The 25,704-nt window shown below is 34.0% G+C and overlaps 1 protein-coding gene across 3 annotated transcripts in view; it reads left to right on the plus strand.

Annotated features, from left to right (window-relative positions):
* Positions 1-25,704, plus strand: part of LOC112051193 (protein outspread) — a 340,261-nt gene that overhangs the window by 118,032 nt on the left and 196,525 nt on the right. For all 3 annotated transcript variants that reach the window (XM_052881731.1, XM_052881730.1, XM_052881732.1), the window contains exon 2: positions 25,221-25,301. In XM_052881731.1, coding sequence (XP_052737691.1) covers positions 25,221-25,301 — 81 coding nt within the window. The remainder of the gene's footprint in view (positions 1-25,220; positions 25,302-25,704) is intronic.

Raw genomic sequence — 25,704 nt, forward strand, 5'->3', positions numbered from 1 at the left:
TGTACTAAGTTCTAAGAAGCTCTAAGGACGTTTAGTTACATCTTAAACGTTAGTTGCAGTTATTAGTGCGCCAATCTTGTTGCAGCTATGCATTCCTAGCTAACAAACAAAGGTCATGAAGTTCACTTACAGCTATTTTTTTTTAATTCTTTACAAGTTAGCCCTTGACTACAAACTCACCTGATGGTAAGCGATGATGCAATCTAAGATGGAAGCGAGCTAACTTGTTAGGAGTAGGATGAAAATCAACACCCATTACGTTTTCTACACGACATTGTACCGGAACGATAAATCACTTGGCGGTACGTCTTTTTCGGTAAACTAGCCACGGCCGAAGCCCACATAACTTTGTGCTTTGGTGTCATCCGTTACACCATGCCTAATATGAAAAAATAGTCATGTCTAATAACATAATCAGTAGGTTTTTGACGATTCTTTATCCACGTACCAGCAGTGACCACTTTTTGACCACGAACCGCAAACCGGCGCTACTGCGTTATCTCATTGTTATGTACCGCGCGTAGCGGTGACCGTTTGCATATTACGAGTTATTTTGGTAACTTATTGTTAACTGACTGACTCAAATGTGGGTGGGCTATAAGTCGAATCGTTCGTCATGTTATGCAGTATTAGAGTTCTTGGAAAATTTATAGGTAAAACTCTAATATAATGTGTTTACAAAGTTACATTTATTGAAAACTGGGAGTAGTAGCTATTAATTCGAAACGCAATAATTTATTTTATAATGAAAAAAATGGACGTAGGAAAGGGAAATGCCCATGTGTGGAGTAGTAAATAAAAGTGTAACTAGTGGGAATAAATCTAGGACTTCAAGCATATCCTCAACACTTGAATTATTGAACTGGTTCAAGAATACAGAAATGTAGTTAAACAAAATAAATAAAACCGGACTAGTGCGAATCGGACTCGCCCACCGAGAGTTCCGTGCATATTATTCTTAGACATAAATCCGAACTAAAATATAACATATAGGTAATTAAAAAAATCCTTTTGTAGTACAGAACCCTAAAAACAAACGTGAGAATTTAAACAAATATACGGAAATCACATTAGTGAAAATAGTTTTTTAACTTTACCATGTTGTGTTGGCTAAGTTAGGAATTCTCTTGCAAGAGTATGCTATTACAGCATGCAGTGTAGAAATGTTGTTAAGAAACGGCGTTTTAAAAAATCATGCGGCAAATATGGCGCGGAAATTGCTAAGTCGCGACGATTGGTACTGATAGCTCGCTGTATAGCAATCATACAGTTTCGTGTTAGTAAAGCATTTTGAAGATTCAAAGAAGTTAGCCAGGCATTTCAAGAGGATCCATTTGGAAAAATCAAACTTGTGGTTACAGTTTTTACCATTTAAAAATATTAATTTATCGCCGACGAATTACTATCGTCCTAAATAAACATTGACCATAATATTATTCCTAACTCTATCCATACTGTAAGTACTGTACAGTTAGTTAGTCTGAGTAAGTACGAGTACCTTCAGTTAGTCAGTAGGCCACCAAACATTCCGATGCGTGATTTCATAGTAGAGTAGCCATTTAGAAATGCGGCGAAAATTGGTGAAGCATGTCTACCTGTCCCTCTCTTATTATTCATAACGGACCACCATTGTTTCCCGTCACCAGCGTCACGTAGGCGGCGCCATATTGTAAGGACGTGCCTCCACACACCCGAAATGACCAGAATTATAAGACCCCTGGAGTAAAAGTTGTCAACCATGTTGTTGTACAAGAAACTAGCGCACTGGACAGTTGAGTTGACAGACTGATCCAATATTGCTTGTCTATAAGTGAATTCAGTTTAAAAAATTTCGAAGAGTGTTTGACGGGATACAATTTTAAGATTTTACAAAAAAAAATAACAAAACATGTCGAATGTTACGTTATCACATATTCAGTGCTTTTTTATACTTTTTTTTATAAACTTGCACTGAACTTAAGTTTACAACTAAGATAATTAAAAATTTGGTGTTACGAATAAAAATATAGTGGTTCAATTCAAATTTTATACAAAAAAATAGCAATAACTATTTTCATACATTGTATAAAAAATAATACAGTTAGATTTATTGTTAAGAACACGAAGAAAATAAAAATAAGTATTTTTAGATATAAATATGAAAAAAATAGCATTTTAATTTTTTTCGAAAGTTGTTAACCCTATTTGTTAATGTTTTCGTTACACTAACAGAACAAGCATTCTCCGGGAGGTCTTTTTAATTTTCTTGACCCAAAGAAAATCATGAGTAATTTTTTAAAGTAGCGCAGTAAATTAAATTACAATCTATGATGTGTTTCTATTTTCGAGCAAGATTAATAACTTCTGCCACAATTTGGTTATCTTCCCCATCAGGTTAAATCGAGCAAATATAAATATATTCTTGTGCAAAGTGATTTGTGTGCAAAAAAGTTTTGCGTCGCGCTTTTGTCAATCGTTTGAATTTATGTTTACATTTATGGAGATGGACACTCATTAATCAAATATGTATGGAAGAAGTCTAAAAGTTGTAAGCTGTGTTCGAGGTCAGGTTTGGTCACTTATCTGGCTTGTTCATCGTTTCTATTGATATTTAACAAACCAAGATGTTCGTCGTATTTTCTAAAACATATACTGAGTTTATTATTCGGGTTAATTTAGATTACCTGAAATGACTTAGCTCTTATTCGCTCGTCTTTCGGAAGATAATGTCAATTATGACTGTTAGATATTAGTGCTTTTCACGCCGCGATTTAGTTTATAGACACGTAATTTCACCTGTTTATTAAAAGTTACTGTCAAAATCACTTTTGTTAATCTATCTGTTTGAAAACTAGCACTCTATCGATCGTGTATCTTTACATAATATATCAGTGGTCTGCGGTAGTAATTAATGGAGAACTGTTGTGTACTTTTTAGTTTATCATTTGTTTGGATAAAGACGTTTTTTGCTCACCCAACATAGACGTTATTTTCGTAGCAAGGTCAGACCGATCGTATATCTTTGTGACAGAATCCTAGATACCTCCTTATATTTTATTTAATACAAACTTGCTGTATCTCTCGGTTTTTCTCGCGGGAAATTTTAGTTGCTCTATATTTATGATTAATAAAATTTTTTTACAAACTCTCAAACCTTCGATTTTAAATCGATCGATTGAATGGGAATCTGAATGGCTCTAAATTTGATACTCGCTATTTACCGGAAGGAAAAAATACGTATTTGTCATGATCGTATTAGCTATATGAAAATAGTTCCAGAATCCACTAAAAGAGTATTCTTGTTTATTTTAAATTGATTAAAATTAATTGCTCAAATACAGTCTGGCAGACTTCATACGTGGCTAGTCACCTTACAACTAACTAAAGAAGGAATGGCGGAAGCGTACTGTCTTGTTACATTAATTTCATAATTCCATCAAATAGGTCATCATGGCGTAAACTCAAAAAAATATTAGACAATTTCAAGTTACGAAGTTAAGTGCAACACACCAAAAAATTTTATAATTAAATCGTAAAATATGCGCCGTTGCGTTGCGACGTCGCGCGCAATAACTCGCATAAAGAATTGCGTTGCGTTCTCACACTGATTGCGATTTGGACGTAACCGTAAGTTTATTTGCGTTGGGAATTATTGCGATATATGGCTGTACGTAATATTTGCATAACTTGAATATGAGGAAGTTATGGTTATTTTAATTGACTTACTTTTGTTTTATTTACTGTCTTGTTTAGCGGTAAGACTGCGGCTGCAAATCAGATACTGGGTTCGAGCCCTACATCAGGCTATGTAACTAATCATGATCATTACATATAAATAAAATTGTACTGTCAGTCAGTAATTTCAAGATAACTGTGTGTTTTCAAGTGTTTCTATTTATTTACATGATACAAAAACAATCAAGCTTTTTAAAAATTTTGTCGGTCTGTTTGTCCAGGACAATCTTTAGAAATGGCTGGACCGATTTTGATTAAACTTTTACTGAAAGATAGAAGAAGTTAATAAGCAACTTATTGGCTACTATTTATCTCGAAAAAATATATAGTTCCCGCGGGATTACTGAAAAAACTGAATTTCACGCGTACGAAATAGGGGAAATACCATTTTAATAAAATTGTCAATGTCAGTCAGAGGTTGGAAAACAAGTTAAGCTCTCAATTCGATTAATATCAATAATATTTGATAGTGATCTTTACAAAGCTAAACATTATACTTGCTTACCCGCAGTAGCGTTTTAATGTATTAACTAGTACTTCTATACGTACAAATTGTACAAAATTGAAAATTCCTTCTCAGATACAGGTTCGTACTATACTATGTACTATCTACCTATCCTATGTACTATGTACTATCCATTTTGGCATCTATGATGTACACGCCACTGCTCTCCAAGCGTGGTGAAGCCTAAGGCTTTGACTTGCAATAGATATATCATTTAATTTTAATGAATTTATTAATAAATTTTAGTTATTTTTTTAATGATGAGGTATTTCATCGTTTTTGAGATCTTGTTAAATGCAATACGACTAAGCTAGAGACAGTTGTCAGTGGAAATTTACCTAGGCATCTTGTAGCACCTCTTCTTAATGGCACTGGTACTAGAACCTTAATCTTATCAGCGTCCAAACGGGTTCCTTGATACCCCATGATTGCAATTTAGCGTCGATAATATCAGCGCAGTTTAGCAACTGTGCAGATGGGTAACATTTTATTGAGTGTATTTAACTTTTGGTTTAACATACCGAGTAGGAGTTAGAATCACTACTAATTTCATATCTCAGATAATAATTACCATCAGTAGAATCACGGTAAAGAGGACGAGCTCTATTTCTTCTAAACGCCATTGCATAACATTTAATTTAAAAGTTATACCTAAATGTGCTTTCTACTTCTGGTTCAATAACAATTCTTCATAAGTTTTGCTCGAGATTAGCTATAGACCAAGAACCAGCGTAATTGTTAAAGTGCGAAATTGTAACAGCGATTTGCGATAACGCTTTCATTTCTGAACTGTACGATTAGTAACCATCATTCGATGCTCGTTATTCGCCAATCGAACCAGGACATAAACAGTCGAGTCAAACTAGGTTCTTGCTGTCAGATGATTAACGGCGGAGAAATAATCGAAGGATTTTTTACGAGGCCATAAAAACGTTGTTGTGTACATAAATAAACTCTGTTTGATGAACAACGGCAAATTGGATTTGTGTCACATGCGAAAAGCGACGCGGTTCTTCCTCTGATTAGCGTAACAGTGCAGGAGTGTCGTGCAAAGTACAGGACCATTGGGTCATTATTTTACTTAGAGGTCAAGCTATATTTTGTATTTCAATTTATATATTCAATTGAAATAAAAAATAAATAAAAATTACGCCATCTAGATCTCTCTATTTGGAGTACCTAGCAAAGAATTAGCCATTAATGATTTATTTTATTACAAAACGGACCAAATTCTAGAGGCAAAGCCACTTTCAAAATCACTTTATGGTCGTCTCACTCTGAATCCTTTCTTACTACAAATTACTTTCTGGGGCTGTAAACTTTACACAATGCAATTGAAAAAACAAACAAGTCTTTTTTAATAAAATAGTTATTATTAATTGATTAATTGATTATGAAACACGGCTAAAACTCACGTGATATTACGTCGGAGTATGCCCGACTAGTTTCGAACCCATACGGGGCCCTTAGTCATGAGCTGGTTCTTGCATCGCGGCACGATCCAAACTGCGAAGCGGCTGCGCGACGCGCTGCTGCACGCATTGCGCGCGCGGAGAGGGGGTAAAAAAAATAGTTATTTATTATATAACGATTTTTTCTAATTCTTTGACTACAATCTTACCTGATGATAAGTGATAGTGCAATCTAAGATGGAATCGGGCTAACTTGTTAGGAGGAGGATGAAAATCCACACCCCTTTCGGTATCTACACGACAGCGTACCGGAACGCTTAATCGCTTGGCGGTACGTCTTTGTCGGTAGGGTGGTAATTAGTCACGGCCGAAGCCTCACACCAGCCAGAATTAAAATATGTATTCCTGAGGCATTTTTATTAAGCAAAGATTTATATAATTTTGAACCACTGTGTCATATTCACTGAATGTATCACGTAGACGTGTAGCTCGACGTTCACATGAGTCAACGGTGATTGGTCTCTGGTTTATATTTAGCGTTGGTTTATGCCAACATATGGGTCAGGTTTGTGGGCCGCGAGTCAGCATATGGCAGACAACCAAATACGCGAAACCGTGACTCTAATAATATTAGTGCTTTAGGTAGTGGAGTGGAGCAAGTGCATATTAATTTTTGGCAACCTCAATGGCTCCAAAAGGGGCCCCGCACGGATCTGAAAGGTCTTAGGTTCGACTTTGAAATATTGTCGCTCTTTAGTGTACACTCACTAGCCTATTTTTTGATTAGTTACACCGAGCACATTAGTATATTTGTTTAGGTGTTATGCGTTTTCAATGAACCCCCCCCCCCCCCCCCATATTACCCCCTACATTCAAAACTCATAAAGATACCAACTCTTAAAAAAAATGTCGCCAGGAACCGCCACCGAAGCAACGTTTTGTATGTCTCCAATCAGGAGAAACGCAGAAAAGTTCTTTGTATCTCTCTCCTGATTTGCTCTGTGATGATATGGAATACTTTTCCAGCTTATACAATCTAATCTTCTAGTCAGTAATAAATAGGCCTTCTACGAGTAGGTAATTTCATTACTTACTCCGAATTACGTTATTGCACCCAAGAGCTACGAATAAAATCATTAAATTCACACAGACACACGTCACAGAAACGCAATACAGACCTTGTCCGTTTCAGAACTCATATAGACTTAACTGGAAACATGGAAAAACTATAGAACATAAGGCTATATATAAGGAGAACTGGAAACATGGAAAAACTATAGAACATAAGGCTATATATAAGGAGAAAAAAAACTACTAATAAGGCAGTCTAATGTATTTGTTAAACTAAAACATACCTTACAAAAGCCAACAATCATAATACTATTGGCAAAAACTTAAGTACTTATAAGTGATTTGTTGGTTCAATTATGGTTAAAGTCCATTACGGTTTTTCAAGTAAAAAGATTTAATGATACAAACAGACTTAAGTCTTAGCAAATTATACCTACCAATAGTTTTATTTTAGGTATTCAGTTAAATACATTATTTATTTAACATTTCTAACTGCATCTTTTTGGATTATGCATTTTAAGCAAAATATGTAAGGACAATTGATTACAGAGAGATTTTTTTGAAACCTAGAGCTTTTACAGAGATTTATTGTAAGAAACTAAAAATGAAAAACTCGTTATTTCCCAGACCGAATCAGGAAATCCAAGACCTCATGATGTGTTGTAGCCGCACATTGAAGCCCCTGCATTCTGTAAAGTTTCAGAGATGTGAATCGCTCATTTCCATGGCATGACCTCCCATATAAATTAAGTCAAAGTCTAATAAAACTTGTTACAGGCGAATATTACATCGACGAGTATAGAATATCAGAATCACACCGCTGAGAATGTCAGTCATATGTCAGTTAATTAACGACATTTGTTATAGAAGGGTGCGTTATAAAAGTGTTATAAATTGTAATCAACTCTGTGACCTCTGGTTGTCTAACCTCTACATTCTCTATAGTTTTTCATATATTGAAAGGGATTTTATTGCGGTCAATTGCTTCTAAATATGGCCTAAACAAGTGGCCGTATAGAGAGAATCCATTTAGGGATCCGCACAAAAAAGGTAATTGTGACCCTTAAGGCTCGTTTCGGTTGTCTAGCCGTCAGTCACAGCTGTTTTGCCTATATGGTATTAAATATCGTGAGGTGAATTATTACATCGACGTAGACATTGCTAAAAATAAATATTTATCCACAAGTAGCTAATAGCGTTTCAATAAAATACTAAGCTCTACATAAAATTATAACAAACAATTAATTTTTTATTCGTTATTGAAGTAGAGGAAATAATCTCGTTTAGAATTTACACGGTCCTTTAAGTAATTATGCTAATTGACGTCTAACAGTCCGTTGAGTTAATGATGTTTTTAATTTACGTGAGTTAGTAAGTTTCACTTGCGTGGGATCAAGAAACTTGTCTTTTACAAGCTAGTTAATTTTTCACAACAGCACCCATATAAATGGACGTCAATGTTTACATAACGCCTCATGAGCTGCTGATGCAAATGGAACGAGAAAGCGATGACAGCTGACGACATCATGTCACTTTACATCGCCTTCGTCATTCCTATCGGCCATTATCGGTTAAACATGTTACGTAAAGGCTTTCAATCTAGGCTTTTAGTTGACAGTCATACCTTTTCACTGTAGAAATTTTATGGTTTAAGAGAAGCATTGGATCTTGTACTTATTCTGAATAAGTTAATATACACTATTTGTTTTCAGATATTAATATTTAAAAATGTTTCTCTTAGCCTAGGTAGCATACCACGTCCTTGTTACGATCCTGCATACGAGTATCTTCCTTCTTCCATTTTCATGAATTCTAAAAATGAATATTACAAAAACATGTAAAAATAACATGAAATTTCCCAAATTTTGTTAAAAACAATAATATGAAATAAGAAAGTATGTTAAAAATGAAATAGTAAGTTAAGAAAATAAAAATTAAATGAAAAGAAAATATTTTTATCAAAACCACTGTAAAGATTATTATAGTCCGAAATATAATATGATAGAGAAACAAGAAAAAAATAATGAAAGTAATGTAACATAAAACTAACATGATCGAAACCGCAAACAAGAATATAAATCCAGTCGCATAAGCGACAAATAAAGAACCTGTCGATGCTTGTATCGTGATATGACGAACAAGTCGCAGGCAAAAATAAAAGGAACGTAATATCCGTTTCAATAGATCAGGTGGTGATAAAAAAGTGAATTTGTAATAACTGTATACATGTGCTTCGAAATAAAACAGGTGGCACGTACCATCGCGACGAGTCATACAGGTCATGCGGGCTTTGTTTCCACTGATGGAGATAAAAATAAAAGTTCTACTAACTTTTGTGGGTTTGGCTGCTTGTAAAATTTTATAGGTTTCTTTTAATACTAATGAGAACGCAACTATATTCAAAAAGTTCGAGAATTGAAAATCTATTGTTGATAATGTGAGTATTTCTGAAAAAAATAATACAATTTCAAAATTATACTAATATAATATCAATGAAGAAGGAGTATCACTTCACTTTGATACGCGCCAAGCTTCTGAAGTTACTTGTGCAAGAATCTCTGAAACATTCTAAAAGTGTTTCATTACAATATCAACACAACTGTAACATTTCACGGACTATTGTAACCGACGATTGTTGAATTTAAATCAAAAAGATTATTGATAGCTACAAATATTATTTCTTCGACGGTATCAGTTTTTACTCTATTGCAACAAGAATAATTGACTAAGAACAGGAGAAGTCGCGGCACATATCCAGTTCGATCAATGGAATTGTAAACGAGTGGCACGTACTATTTTAATAAACAATCATCCTGCCGGCATTTTTTCGCCGCAATTTATAATAGGATAGCAATTTAAAGGCTGGTACAGACCGGAATGTCGAAATGGCCTCAGAAAAACTCTCGTCGCAGCTACATAGTTCACTCGAGACCATTAAAATTCCCGCTCGTGTGTTCTCTATTTAGAGCAGTAATGCCGGCGACCCCTGTCTGCTTTTAGAATTTATTATAATAAAAAGATGTACAGTTGCTATTGTGTCTTCCGCGCTTTTCTTGTTACTGGATAAAATGATCGTCATCTTCTCGTTTATTTGATCGAAATCTTAACAATCCTGAATAAAAAAATGTTTTTGCTTGTTAGTGAGTTTGGTAATTTCTTATTATAAAAGCTTATAGTAGTTTACTCTATTTTCTATTTAATTTCATGTTTTTCATTTAATATTTGATTCCGCTACTTTCTTATTACATTATTGATAAAAATAGTAAGAGTCTAGCAATATAATACATTCTAAATCCCAAACCATGCGAGTGTAAATTCAATCTTCATAATACACGTCGGTAACCTGTACGTGTACAGATCTTTGATCCTTCCCTCATTTGTCCTTTTCTAATCGATAGCGTGCAACATCTTTCCCTTTCTAAACCCGCCAAACGAGTTCCAAGGTACGGGTGAGAAACAGCAGGAACCTGTGATTATAAGGTAATCATCGTTACCCCACAGAACTGGTAATGGGCTGGAATCCGTCACACCTACTTGAACAATGTATCCCACGCCTTAGAGCTTCTGCGTACCATATATCACTGCTAGGTTAGGATTGTCCTAAATAGGACCTTAATGTTTACATGTTTTAGCTACCGTAAAATCAGTGTATTTAAAGTAGATTTTAAAAAGTGATTTATAAGTAAAATTATCGTATCTTTCACTCCTAGCCTATGATTTATGTCAACGTTGATATAATTTAATAAGGATCCTGATTAATTCATTTTCCTTCTTTCTTTTCTTGAGTTTATATTTAATCCTTATGCAAAAATATTGTATGCATTCAGGCTCAAGTCAGAGAAGAATATTCTAAATCGACAGTTCTCTTTCATTGTCTTAAAATTGTTAACATCAATGATGGTACACCTACTTACATCTCACTAGTTGCGTCGATTACGTAATGCTCGAATATCTCACTTTTGTTTTCATGGTTCAATCTTATATTTACGACTATTGCGGTAACCTAGTCGGCGGTTTTTTGTAATCATTTCGAGCTATATTTGTAAATGTCTTAAGTTAACTATGAAGGCGATTTCGTTCACACAGCAAAAAATGTTTGAATTTATTGTATTGTAAATATTAAATACAACTATGGATATACCATATCCAATGCTCCACCGTTTCCAATTCAGCAAAAACAAAACATTAATTTAACATTCATTTGTTGATTATATACAACAATATATATAGTATATTAAGTAAATTATAGTTCATCTTAGAACTGCGTCGTCGTTTTGTCAATAAAAATAAACGAAAACCAAATATTAATAGACATATTGAAACTGAAAGTGGGAAAATTGCATGATCGTGACCCATTGTTAAGTGACCTTCAAGATTATGACAGAAACCGGCAAACAATATTACTATAGTAAGAATACCGAAATAGAAGCTTAATTAAGATCAGAAAAATAAATATCATTATGGAACGCTGCAGATTCTTCAAGTACGAACAAATTAAGGCTAATTTATGGAAAGCATTAATACTGCCTGATTGAATTAAGGTCCATTAGTGACTGCGATGCGTCGATCCGACGTTATTACAGATTGGGGGCAGAGGTCGGGACTTGAGACCAGCTAATAAGGACTGATACAGGATGACGTGATAAATGAGAATCCAGTATAATGAGATAGAACGTCGACTCCCTCCGTATACAACGAAGCTGTACAATCAGCAAATTTGATGGAAAATTTCTAAAATTTTGACTTGATGGCTAATTCAAAGTATTCAACGATAGCAGTGTTAAAACGAGATTATTATCCACATTAGACCAACACTGTCAATCGACTGACATTAAGCATAATGTTAATGTTAGTTTAAACTTTATAGGTACTTGTATAACAAATAATGATCAGTTATATTTATACACAATTGACGTAGTTCAGAAAGACTTATTAAAATCTCTTTAATAAGGGTGACGGTGACAAATATTTTTACACGTTGGGCTAATACTTATGCATATTATGCATACAGAGACTAAAACGCTGATAATAAAAGAAACCCACTGACAAACTATCTAACGATGAACCACCGAACGCCATATCACAACCGGTTAAAGTCCACAATAAGCTGATATTAATCATTGGCAATGGGCGATAATTTCTATTGACATAGAAAGTGAAGTCCCAACAATTGTGTGTGGAAAGTCAAGTGGGTGTTAGCGGAATGGAAAACGTTGGAGAAAACCATTGTTTGCGATGCGACGTTTTTCACACCTATGACAACTACCTATATAGGTTGCGCTTATTTCCATAGAATAAGGAAATTTACGGTCAATATGTATTTAGTATTTAACTGCCTCGTTGGTCTTTATCCGTGAAATTTTTAGTAAAAATTCTAGTTCCGGAGTTGGGAAGTGGTGCAACACCCTGTAACAGTAAGCCGTAAGAGCAACATGCCAGCTTTTAACTACAAATCCCCTCTTCCATAAAGAGGCCTGGCTCTGTACTATTTCTCCTCTTAATTTTTTTTCAAAGCTATATTTGTTAACATTTATTGAGGCATTTACTCTCTAGTACAAATAATTTGATTATCAAATTCGAACATAAATCAAATATCAATATCAACAGCCAAGACGTCTGAATCATTTAGTTCAGACCACTTAACGTGATATACAGATAAGGATATAAGAATAAAGTCATGATAGAACCCCATGATATATTTACACGATTTATATCTATTGATAAGGGCGCTCGGCGTGATTGTTTAATAAATGATATTAAAATATCTCAGTGGCACGTAACACCATTCAAAAGAAACCCAATCATAGTCAAGGTGATATGTCAAAATATTTTCCTAGCGATCGGGTGTCGGTGCGTTTGTCCTACTGAATAAATTAAGACACCTCCATTCATCACCTTGAATTTATTATTTATAAGTGATTAGGAATGCTTGTTATAATCAATTTCTGTGCACGCGAGTTTTCGAACTACTTATTCAAATCATGTAGGTGTTGAGAGCTATGAACTCTATTGATATTTTTCTTTGACATGTAATTTCCTGTGCTTATATATTTCAAAGAGTATTTTGTGTTATGCAACAGTTTTTATAATACAATATTTTATAGCGATGATATATCTAAAATTTATTTTATTATTAAAATGTATTTTCTTTCCATATTACTCATAATTTTCAATAAATAAATTGAGAACCAAATTTGATTATAGATCACAATTGACATATGCGACTATTATTGATTTTAATAGAATGAACTGAACTAATTCCATAAACTAAAATTAGGTATTATAATTAGTGTAATAACTTTATTCCATTACTTTATTATTTAAAGATATGAAAGCTATTTCATCTGCAGTTGCGTTACAAATTTAACATTTATTTAAATTTTTTTTATTACACATACACACAGTACGTCTAAGATAGAAAGTGCTTTGACAGCATGGTATTTAAGCTTGTTGAAAGAAAACAATTTGGCGATAGACCAGTTCAGCTACAATCTTGTCTACCATTAAACAAACATCAAAATATCAATCATCTCTACCCGGTTCACCTTTCTTAGCCAAGCAATGCAACATATATAGCGATGGATATCTTCATAGCATTTGTCCAAAACTAGTATTTCCAATCATCAATTATTATAAAAGATATATTGCCTTTTCAATTACTAAGTGGTTACTTGAACTTTAAATAACCATCCTTTTAATTATAATGCTATTGTTTAAAGTTCTTTTTTTTCTATATGTACCTACTACTTCGAAATTGAATATTTATCAATTATAATCATTTTCATTGAAATAACCATACTATCTTAGTTTGTAACTTAGATACCCAATTACAACATCTGTGCGCCAGCACACCATCAAATAAATAACGCATACATAATAAAAACAACTGATAGCGTATAAAACATGATTATGTAATAACAGAAATGTTATATTATATGATTTTTGAATAATATTACCATAATTATACTCGTATTTATAGAACCAGGATATAGTTTTGTTTATTTAAAATAATTAAACGCTTCAAATTCAAATAGAATGTGATAGATGAACTGAGCAAGTAACTCATTTATTATATTGCAAAAAAACTAATATTCTGTTACTTAGACGTTAGCGGTAAAGAATAATCGTGTTCAAAAGTTAAATCGAAGTCGGTCGTGTTTTTGACATAAGATCTTCAAACGAACACCGCATTCATCAAAAATAATTCGTTAAAAGTTAGCCCAGATTTGAATGGAAAAATATCGCCTGTCAAAATACATTCAGACGTCTTAATTTTAACCGATACTAAGTAACTAAGCATGCTAAATGGTCTGTCATTAGCCGCGCTGGCTGCGCCCGCGTCAATGGTTGCTCTTGATCCACAATAGATGAGATGCCTTTGATAACCCGAGATGAATATTTTATGTCAGTAAACTATGTATGTTAATGCCGCACTAATGTAACTGTTCTTGTATTAACTTTGAGAAAGTGTAATATAGATCTTATAGTTTGTTTAAGTCCATTACTTTTTTGTTTGCACCGACAATGCTCTATTTAAATTGCCTTTGTTTACGTGACATTCATTATTGACTATGCAGCGTGTTTAATGATATGCACAATTTGCTTTTTTTTGTTATTTAGGTTACTCTAGATTGTATGTTTCAATCAAGTCGTAATTGAAATATTTCATTTTGAATAACGTTCGGACGAGTATGATCTGTTATTGATGGCGGTTTTTTTGTGTTTGGTTAAATGTTTTCGAATAGCTACTTGTGAAGATTTCACAGAATTTCATTTATTCTGGTTAGTGAGCTTACAGGTTATAAATATGATTGCGAATGTGAGTTTGTATAGTTATATGTTCAATCAAATGTTTTGAAATTTTGCTTACAGTTACAGGGAAAGACATAGAACAAAACTAACTTGCAACAAAGCAGCAAAAGCTATTCTAAAATAAATGTTTTTTACGAGTCGAAGTATTTATTATGTTTCTCAGAAATTCATTTATTCTGGTTAATGGTTGTTTAAATAATATTATACTGTTCTGATGATACATTGAAATTGCGAAATATTTCGCTAGTCAACAGCAAAGTAAGTACATCGTCTAATGCATTCTAAAGGTTTCCTAACAGAATACGCGCGTACAATTAGTATCTTAAAGGGTTTCCGTGCAAATCTTGATAATTAACCGTTCTGACTCAATACAACATCAGCTCGGTGGAAATTACACCGTAACATCTTTGACCCTGGGTCGAAATTCGTTAAACATGACTCCCAAGATAAGTCATTGGAAAGTGAAATGGGAGCGCACCTGACGTTGCTTTCTTTACGTCGCGGTGTTCTTTTTGATGCAGTGAGAGTGGTCTAGATTCGATAATTGTGCCGGTAGCGATTCCGTGACGCGCCCGTGCCGACCTCCCGCCGGTACCACGGGTTGTCGTCTTGTTCTGTAACCTTTCTTCGGCGCAAACTAGTTTTGATAAATCGAGTACAATCTGCCTCAAAAGTAGGTCCGCAATACGTTTAAACTTTAAAGATTGCCATCGTTTAGTTTGTTGTTTATCGCTCTAACGTTTGATAAGTTTTTATTGATACAATTTTAAGCACTTCTTGACTTCCACCTTACTAAGTGGGCCACCAATCCTTAGCTAAAACAAAATTTCTTATGTAATCTTTTTTGTTAGAGTAAAGTATAAGAATTCCCCATACCTTAGTTGGAACAATTCTATATCCTTCACTAAATGGATAACTAACATTTTAAGTGAGGTGTGATAATCCATGTCCGGAAAGAGACCCATGGCCAACTTGGTCATCTATTGACTATAACATATAATTCTGTCAATTGTGAGATATCTTCATCAAAGTAACTTTCGTGGTTTCACTTCATGGCTCGAATAATTTCTAATGATTGTACCTATATTAGATTTCAATCGTTGAAATTCAGACGCATGCTTTTGTTGCGTTTTCTCAAAAGATACTTCATCCGACGCGACGTAGCGATTTTGACTTCAAGTGGTACGTCGGTTATCTGAAGTCATCAATATTTGTTTCCTTTCTCCCAAAGTGAGGAACAGTGATAGTGGTGGGATCGTCGTTTACCGACTGTTTATCGAAAGTCGTGATTCTATCGATATCGCAACCATTGTCGCGTTTTTGCAGAGCAACTTGATATTTGTCTGGGAGCTTGTGTTGAATTGTGTCGAGATGCTGAAAATTAGTTAGCGATAATTTTCATAAGCATTGTTGTAGCTCGTATACATGTGATAGATTCATAAGTTATAAATATATTTACGTGTAATTATTTTCAATTTTTCTTCAAAGTTGAAAATGGGATATGAAAATCCTTGTTATATCTATATTTTTAACCGACTTCGAAAAAGGAGGAGTTCCAAAGAGGAGAGACTTCTACTTTCGATTGTTCATTGTTTTTTTTAAGTATGTTATTTAAAATCCTTTAATATGCCTAAAACGATATACTTAGGCCGATAAATGTTAGCCAAACAAACAATAATGTAAAGATCTCCAAAAGGGTTCTTCTTTCTGATCAGCATTCAAATAAAATTGAATTATTCTAATGGTAATTCAAGTAATCAATTAAGATTGCATATAAGATCATATATGCATATAAGTAAATATTTAGCTTTTTTAAGCACCTCTTCAATATTTTCCACCCGCTCTCGGGTAGTATCGCATTGTCGTTCACCGTTGCGTCGAGAAAGTGACATCTTTGTTGATTTTTCTATTATACTCGATATCTTTTATGCCGGCTTTGAATTATGTTATTGTTTTTGTTTTACGTTTCTCTTCTTGAGAACTCTTGATAGTTCATTCAGCGTCAATATTATTGGTAGGCGTCTTTGTAATTATATTGTGAATAATTATTTATTAATGATAATAGGGTTTTGAACTTATGATTCTCTAATTTTTTATTATGATAAAAGAAATCATTTTGAGTAAATTACTTGCTGGTTTTAATTACTGCAGTTGTCTGCTAGTTTTATATGAAGCTATTCATAGATGACCGACAATGTTGAATGAATAGCTCAACAACTTTTTCTGACAAATATTCTTGATTGGATTAAAATCCGGACCCGACAACCGAGTATGGGAATCCACTCAGAGATACATGCGAATAAGCGAGTGACTTACGTAACTACAATAGAAAAAAAGGTAAACAAAGCTTATCATTCGAAAGCCTTCCGCTAAGGAGCATTTCTCCTAACGGGCCCACTTTCACCACAAACCCCGCGCCATGTAGGGCCCGCTGGAGCCGATGAATGATTAATCCGCTGCTAGACTCGTGCGCAGACTCCCCGGCGCCCGTATCGCGACGAAAGTGCAAGTCGCCCACTTCCCACGACCCCTCTCCTACCCCCTCGCGAATCGATATTAATTCGATGTTACACTTCGCGAAATCGATGCGGGCTGCGATAAGCGGGGTTATCTTCACATCGCCTCTTGTTACGTGTAGGACCGATTCTGGTACCTTCGTGTTCAAATTGTTCACTTTGATAGCTTGAATATAAACCGGTAACGGCATATTTTTGCAAACGTAGTATATTTTTTATAATAAATACGCTTCCACTGCCTGATGAGTATATATACAATACAGTAAGTAGTATGGTCTAAGTTTGAGCACACTTGACTAGATAATGCTCTGACGGTCCCTAAACGATCATATTGACGATATTATGAATACTCCAATATTATTGACTGTGTAGGGTTAATGTGAAAGATTGCGTCGTGATCGGGCGAAAGTTTGGACCAGAATAGTTTTTATTGCACCATATTTTTTGCATTGTGTACGATCAGTATTGCAGTATCATTAAAGATAATTTCCCCAGATTTGCATATTACAATAAAATCCTATTAAGGCTGAAATGTTTCTATATGTGTACTGGTGACCAAGAAGCAATTAAAGCCGTTTCAAATCAAATACGTATTGGCGAAGTGATACATCAACGTAATTTGGTTTTATGTTGCGCTAGAATAAATAAATTATGTCAATATCGCTTCGAGCTCACTAAATCTATGTTGGTACAAGCGATGAACTGTTTAAAAAATTTGTACTTTTTAAACGTTTTTACCGGTTTTAAATTTCCTATTCAAAGTATAACCAAAAATGTGAAAGATGATGAAAACGAGAAAATTTTAATTGTGAAAAAAGAGTAAAATTCTCTCCTATTAATAATAAAAATTTCTAGGTAGTAAGTACCTATAGAAAAAAAAATTTACGACTTACGGGTAAAAATAGGCCATAGAAGTTTCTGAATTATATAATAAATATAATATCTTACAAATTTTGTTGCAATTCTCATTTAAATGATATTTCATAAAAAATATAGGTAAATAGATGTAGAGTTAACCATCGATATTAAACTAAATTTATGAGTACATTCTAAAGCAGTGTCATCGCGGACATGTATATAAGAAAATCGTTTTCTTCTTGCACGTTTCAAGATTTATATATAACGTATTATCACAATAGTCCGCGTCAGTATAAAAATTAAGCCACAGTAAAGGAACGGCCATAAATAACGCTACTATAGTGATCCGAGGCTCCAGCGATTTTACGCTTGTCGCGGACAAATTTACGATAATAAGGGGCCGTCTTAGAACTCTTAGAGGCATTAGATATCTTATAGCGTGCGCTATGAGAGTACATAGAAAGTACAGTGGAACATTTTATATGCAAATGCAACGAAAATCTGATAGGTTAACAAGTTACGAGTTGGTTTCCAAGTGTTTTTGTATCATGCGATGTAAAATTAATGTATTGAATTCATGCGATGAAATGTTTTGTGAAAGTTTGTTAAATAGTTGCGGCGTTTATGCGATTTAGAAGTAATGGGTGCAGATATTGCGAAATAAAATCATACTTAATTATCAAAATATAAGCTTTTTTATGTACTCTTCTCCGATATACCGTCTACACGGGTTATAAAACGTCATTTCTTAAATTTTGCCATAGGCGTAGGTTCTTTTATTTATTTATTTATTCATTTATTTGCTGAAAATACACACAGTATAAATATAAGTTACAATACACACTTTCTCTTAATAAAAAATACATATTCATATTATAATGCACTGTGTCATATGAGTTGTCAATTTACGTGGTTAAAATAGGATTTTTTGAGTACAGTTTCGTCTTCAGATCAGTAGTAATATTATCGATGATGTTAAACTACCTAGGGGTACTGATAAACATTTAATTTTATTCCTATATTCAAACAAGGGAGAAAATAGCAAAGGTCTGAACAACAATATTCAGTTGACAATGTAACATTATGTATGTTTAATATACAGATATATACACTAGCTGGAGCTTGTCTCGGCTCGTAAATCAATTGTTTATGGGGGGTTTTTAGGACAGCCGTGCGCTCGTAAACTGTTACTTCTGTTATATTGCCTACTAATGCGTTGCTTGCACTTTGTCTTGGAAAGTGTTTGTGTGTTTTAGAACTCCACAGATTTGCTTAACTTGTGAAATTCATTACTATATTACGTAGTCTATCTTTTACTGGACTTCTGTTTAAGTTATTTATTAGTTGATTCATTAAATAATATATTATGCAATATTATGCTATTTCATGTTATTTTTGAAAGTTATGTATACACAAAAAAATATACGCATTATTTTTGTAATATCTTCCGGGTTAATTTTGAATTAGTTTATTTGAACAACTGCTACTTTAAGTGCAAAATATTGCATTTTTTTAAAGTAACTTGATTTTATTTAAAAAATTGAGTATCTTTTAAATAAAACCAAGTTACTTTTTCAAACACGATTCAAATTGATGTCCCAATAAAACTAATGTTTTGCTGTTAAAATCGAATAACGTAACTTTTAGAGTAGTGTTAAGTATAATTGAATGATAACAAAAGCGCTACTACAGCGCTGAGCGCTCAAGTTTATGGAAATATTCCTCATTTTGAAGCTAATTTACGTACTTTTCTAAAATTCTACTACGATTTTTAAGATTAAAAAAATATATATCCCATCTAATTGCACTAATAATTAATTATAAATGCAAAAGTTTGTATAAATGTTTGTTATGTTTGTTGCCCTTTCACGCTAAAATAACAGAAGGGATTTGTTTAAATATTTTATTTTATTCCGGACAAATCCATGGTTATCGAGGGATTTGTAAAAACCAAAATTTAATCGAACGAACTGAAGTTACGCGCATCCTTTGGTTTCTTTATATGAATGTAGAAATAAAAAGAGGGCGTGAAGTTTTTGAACTAGATTTTTTTTAATATGTAGACCAGATTGCAATCATATCTGATGTTAATTGATGAGGTAGTCTAAGAACTGCGCATGTTTAAACATCCATTAGTTTTGAACGTTTTATGTTGCTGAGAAAGTGGAAGCCGTGAGGGCCCTAATAAAACATGATTTTTTTATTTTTATTTTTTTTATTCTTTACAAGTTAGCTCTTGACTACAATCTCACCTGATGGTAAGTGATGGAGGAGGATGAAATCCACACTCCTTTCGGTTTCTACACGACATCGTACCGGAACGCTAAATCGCTTGGCGGTACGTCTTTGCCGGTAATATACAAAAATTTGCATATTATAATAAAATTATAATTATACAATTCCTTTTATTAACCTTACTAAAAACAGCAAATGAAAGATAACTTAACAATGATAAATAAAGAAGTGGGGTAAAAAAGGTACTCCTTGACATACCCGTGCTCTTTCACACCTGTCGCACAGCACCTTGAACTACTGCTAGAGGTCGTTATGTTACCTATATTTGGTTGGCAAGATGTCAGCTTCTTTATGAAGACAGGCATATATTACAAATAAAGTTGTATTTTTTTTTCTATAAGAAAGTAAAAAAAAAATAGTTTTCAATAATTTTCATTATTTTTGAACTTGATAAGTATATAGTTAAAGAGCATTCGGAAGCAAATGTAGAGATAAAAGTCTAATTTGTTTATCTAACGCATTCCACAAATTTTCTCGCAAGTAGGTAGGTACTTTAACCCTTCCATAAGAATTTTACAATTGAGGTATACCTATCGGTAAGTGAATCTTGAATCTTACTAAGCTCAAATCTTGAGAACGGCTGAACTGATTTCGCTAATTTCTTTTTTATATTATTTCTTGAAGTACGACGATGGTTCCGGAGTTCCGGAGAGAAAAATTTAAAAAGTAAAAAAAAAATCTATACTCCCATACAAACGATTAGTTTATGAGTAGGGTAGGGGTAAGGGTAGGGTAGGAGTAGGGTAGGAAAGGGTAGAGGTAGGGGCAGCTGAGCAGGTAGGGGTAGGATGGGAGTAGGGTAAGGGGTAGAACAAGATACGGGTATGGGGTGAGCTTGACCGGGTCAGTAATGACTAATTAATATATTGAAATCGCAAATTATTTTATCTTTTTTGAATTTTCATCTTATTTATTTATTTAATAATGCTGATGCCATTAAACTATTGTCGTACCCCCTAACCTAACCTAACCTTTTTTTTTTACGTGGGGAAATCCTCATGGATACCTTCTCGCCACGGGGAGGCAAGAAGGTTATGTCGGACTTCAACCGACTACAAACCCACGGTGTTCCGACTCGCCGCCTGATGACTGAGCCATGGGAACATTTCGTAAACTACCGCAACAACCTAACCTAACCTAACCTAACACAGTCATTTCCGACTAATTGGAGGGAATACCTTTAGTTATTTCTCAGCCAATTATAGGTTCTCAACGTATAAAAAAAATACTATTTATTATAATATCAATCGCAACTCAAGCGCTTAAAGCACTAGCGGTGTTAAGGGTCCCACAGACCCACACGGGCCGATAGCGATCTAGCGACGCACGCGCAGCCGATTCGATACGCACAGAATTGGTATTGTCGCTGTAATGGCGTATAACGGCATCGCGACCGGCGACCGGTTGTGGGACCCTGACATAGATATTATGTTAAGGGAAGCTACTGAACTGTGCGATTGAGAACACTTCTAGGCTGCGCGTTTGTTGTAGGTTATCTTTTCACTGGGCGAAGGCTTAATGCATTTATGCCTTATTCATTCTTTAAGTTATGCCAAGCCAAGCATTAATACAATACAATGCAGTTTTATTTATTTTGATCAAGTCTAGTTAACCTGATTTAGACTTGGGTGAATAAGAATTTTCAATTTATTTGATTTAGTTCACCATATCTTGCTTAGCACTATCAGGGTGATTATGTATACAGTTATACGATTTAAAACATGAGCCAACTTTTCGTTTTTAATCGATTTTTAGTTTTTCTTAGTATTTGTGCGTATTGAGTTAGATCGGTCATCTAACTCAATACGCATATATATTTAATTACCCGCCAGATCTTATTTGATAAGAACAAATAGATCAACAGATAATTTCTATTTTGCATACATTTCACCGTAATTTATACCATTTTCTTCGCTGGGAAATCACACATCCCTTTGTATGGGGTAAAGTAAAGGGTATGTGGGACTCGCCGAGACTTCGGAATACCCCCTAAACCCTGCGTCCTTGACAACACAGGATCATTAACACATTCCACTGTAATTTATACCAATACCAAGTGAGATCAAGTTCACTGTGCGAAGTTTCACGCTAATAGAAAAGGCATGTCAAATTGACACCACAATTACGTTGCAGCTTAAGTGCTTTATGTTCTGTGACGTTACCAATTGCTAAAAAACTAGCTCATTAGCGGTTTCGAATTAGATATCCATTACAGGTCGTTGTCGATGCAGTTGGGTGAACTGGACACGGCGTGGACAGCACCGTTGCATTGTTCCACCACTTGCTGCTATTGTTTCACTAAATTGCCGTGCTCGTTACGATACGACAACAGTTAGGTTGCAGTCATTAGTCACTTGCTGTTCGCATTAAATGCCAGAGCCGCTATTTAGTGGCTTAAATTGCCTTTATTGTCATCGACACTGCGTATTATTGGTATATCTTCTATCTGTTTGGTTTACATCGGTTAACCTTTTCCTTGCTAATACCTGATTTCAATTCGTAGTCTTGGATTGTCTTGTATATTTGAATTGTCTGAAAGGAAAATTTAATTAGATAGATTCGAAATTATTAGTAAGTATGCTTTTTTATGGACGCTCAACTTAAATCCTATTCACAAAAATCACCTAGGATTGTAAAATAAAGTGATCTCTTTTTTATTGTACAGACAAATGTAAACATGTAATTTGTTGAAACAAATCAATAATATTCTTTATCATTCATCATATAAGGTTGAACGCCTTCTAATTCTGATTATCGACAATCTGTTACCAACCAGTATTTTGATGCTACAGCTGTCCAGTGATCCTAAATCCTCAACAAAGTTTGCAGCTTTATAAGCCGTAGTTTTCTCATCATTTATGGAAATTTAAATGATTGCTTGTTTGATGTCAGTAATTTCTGCTATAGCAATAGTAATTTTTATTGAGCTAAGAATATTATGTAAATAACACCATTATTCACTTAGTTGGTGAGGAGTTGTGTTTCTCGGACTGTCATTACAACGGTGCTGCCGGGCCAGGAGTGTGATGGGCCGCTTAAATTCACATTATCTGATGACACACGCTCAAGTGTCGACGGCCTTTGTACCTCGCAAAAAGATCGGTCAAGTTCATTTGGAGGTACACTCGATCAGAATAACATCTAGATATTTATAAGCATAAAAGTGACACTCGGTCAGAATAACATCTAGACATTTATGAGTATAAATCTTGTCGAAATAAATTAAAGCTGACTTTAAGGGAGAAGCCTTGAAAACGTTTGAATAATGCTTTTGATAACTACTATAACATTAAATTTCTTAAAAGTATAAATATTAGGACCACTGATATGTTTAGTGCAATACTCTAATATGTACAACAACATAAATACACAATTGATGGAATAATATTGATATCTAAATTTAACACACGATACTCTAGTAATTAAATACAGATGCCATTAATTTAAGCCAATCAGCACACCAATCTTATAATTGATCTATGTCATATTTCCTTATTAGATAAAGCAGTACTTTCCAGCACTTTCGTAAATGGATACTCGACTTACATTCTTGATAGCTGAACAAACATTAAATAATGCTCACAACTGTACTGGTGACGTAATACCAGGTCAATGACCTCCGGTGACATCAGCACATGTATTCAAAAAGGTTTTGCTGATTCCATGGCAAATCGCATTAGGATTCGGGGTCGAGATCCTTTTGGCAGCCTTTTATCTTCCAGACACTGTTCGTGTTAAAATCATCTTTTATCATTAACGAAAGCTTGAACAAAAAATGTGTAGCTCAAAGGAATCCTTTTGTGCTTTGTATGGCGATTTGAAGAAATTATCGTCATTTATCGGCAAGGTTTATACCATTAGCGTGAATTATTATTATATACTTATTTAAGTATTTTATTATACCGTTTTTGTCTAAGCTCATGAACATCATTTACTGCTGACTAAATTTATTTTGATTTGTAATTCTTTAAAGCATATGTTTAAATTTATTTTATTAGTTGTTTTGTCTCGTTGTATAGAAGATGATTATTCTAAAGAAACATAATTGAGAACTAATATAAAAGTACAGGTTTGTGTGTTGGTTCGACGTATGTAAGAGTAAATACGGCGATAGTGCATTAAGTGAGAATTTTATTAACTTTTATCTTCAATTGAGTCACTCACCTTTTATTTCTATACTTAGATATTTTCGTTACATTAATATTGATTGCTGAGTTAATTTAAATGAATGTCACCTTCGCACGTGACACTCGATCAAGGTGTAGATTGGTTTGTCCACATTGGTCAAATATTTGTTAGCGCCTGGAGTGTTTGCGCCCAACACGGTTCTGTTTGAACCATCGTGCTAACCGCCCACGTCTTCGATTTGCATTTACTGTTAATTTCTTTATGGCGTGTCAACTTCTATGATTTATGGTTTTCAGGTTGCTATAGGACTTGGAGGCTAATATTTCAAAGTTACATTCGAGTTACTATTGCCCTTAATGCTTATTTAGTTACGTGGGCGCTCTTGTTTTTTAGGTAGGTAGGTTATATTAGTTTGTATATCTTACAAGTTTTATTTTTTCGCCTTAATTTGTTTTCTTACATATGATACGTTGAAGCAAACGACAATAAGATCACAAGCGTTTACTAGTATCTAAAGTTTGGAAGGATAAATGTATAGATGGATGTGTGCTATTCAATCACGCCAGGACACGTTAAAGATTTGGATGGGCCCCGATATAGATCATAGTCTGGAATACTACAAAAGTTAATTATTATTCCGGTACTAGCGGACGCCCGCGTTTTAGTTTGCGTGAAATACTGTATTTTACACAAAATAAAAAAAAAATCAGGACTTTACACAAAATTCGAAAATCATAAATTTTTTGGGACATCCTTACTCATAAATTAAGCCAAATCGATTCAGTACTTTCAGCCATCTTTGATAGTTTCTTCGTCTAGATTCATAATAAAGTTGCATGTATACTCGTATGTTAAAGTTTATTAGTCAATTCATTAATATTTTAACAGTTTTATTTTCTTTGTCACCAGGCCAGCAGAAAGATATCAAAATGCGGATATCTGTTCGTGGCGCCGGGCTGGGACTTCTCCAATCCGCTCTACAGGACAAAGGTAAGATAAAGATAACGAATGTATTCATGAATTATTAACTTAAGATATCATTGGAAAGAAAAAATAATCTGGCGAAACTTTATTCTGTCCCGCACTCCGAAAATTCCTTGGTATTAAAGAGATAAACTTATAAATTCTTTGTCGATCACTAAAAATGAAAAAGAACTACCTACAACAGGTAATAAAACCAATGAATACGATAGTAAATACTCTAAAATAAAAAAAAAAACGAATACGAAGCTACCCTTTCAAACTACAGAGATCATCGTTTTCTCATTACTAAGGACATCATTAGATTAACTTATAGGTACTATAACTTTTCCTTTTTGATATTGTAGTCAAGAATTCGTAAAGTCCATATTTTTAAACTATATTTATGGTAAATCTTCTAAAAGCACATAGT

This window comes from Bicyclus anynana, chromosome 5 (genome assembly GCF_947172395.1).
Source record: "Bicyclus anynana chromosome 5, ilBicAnyn1.1, whole genome shotgun sequence".
Taxonomy (NCBI): Eukaryota; Metazoa; Arthropoda; class Insecta; order Lepidoptera; family Nymphalidae; genus Bicyclus; species Bicyclus anynana.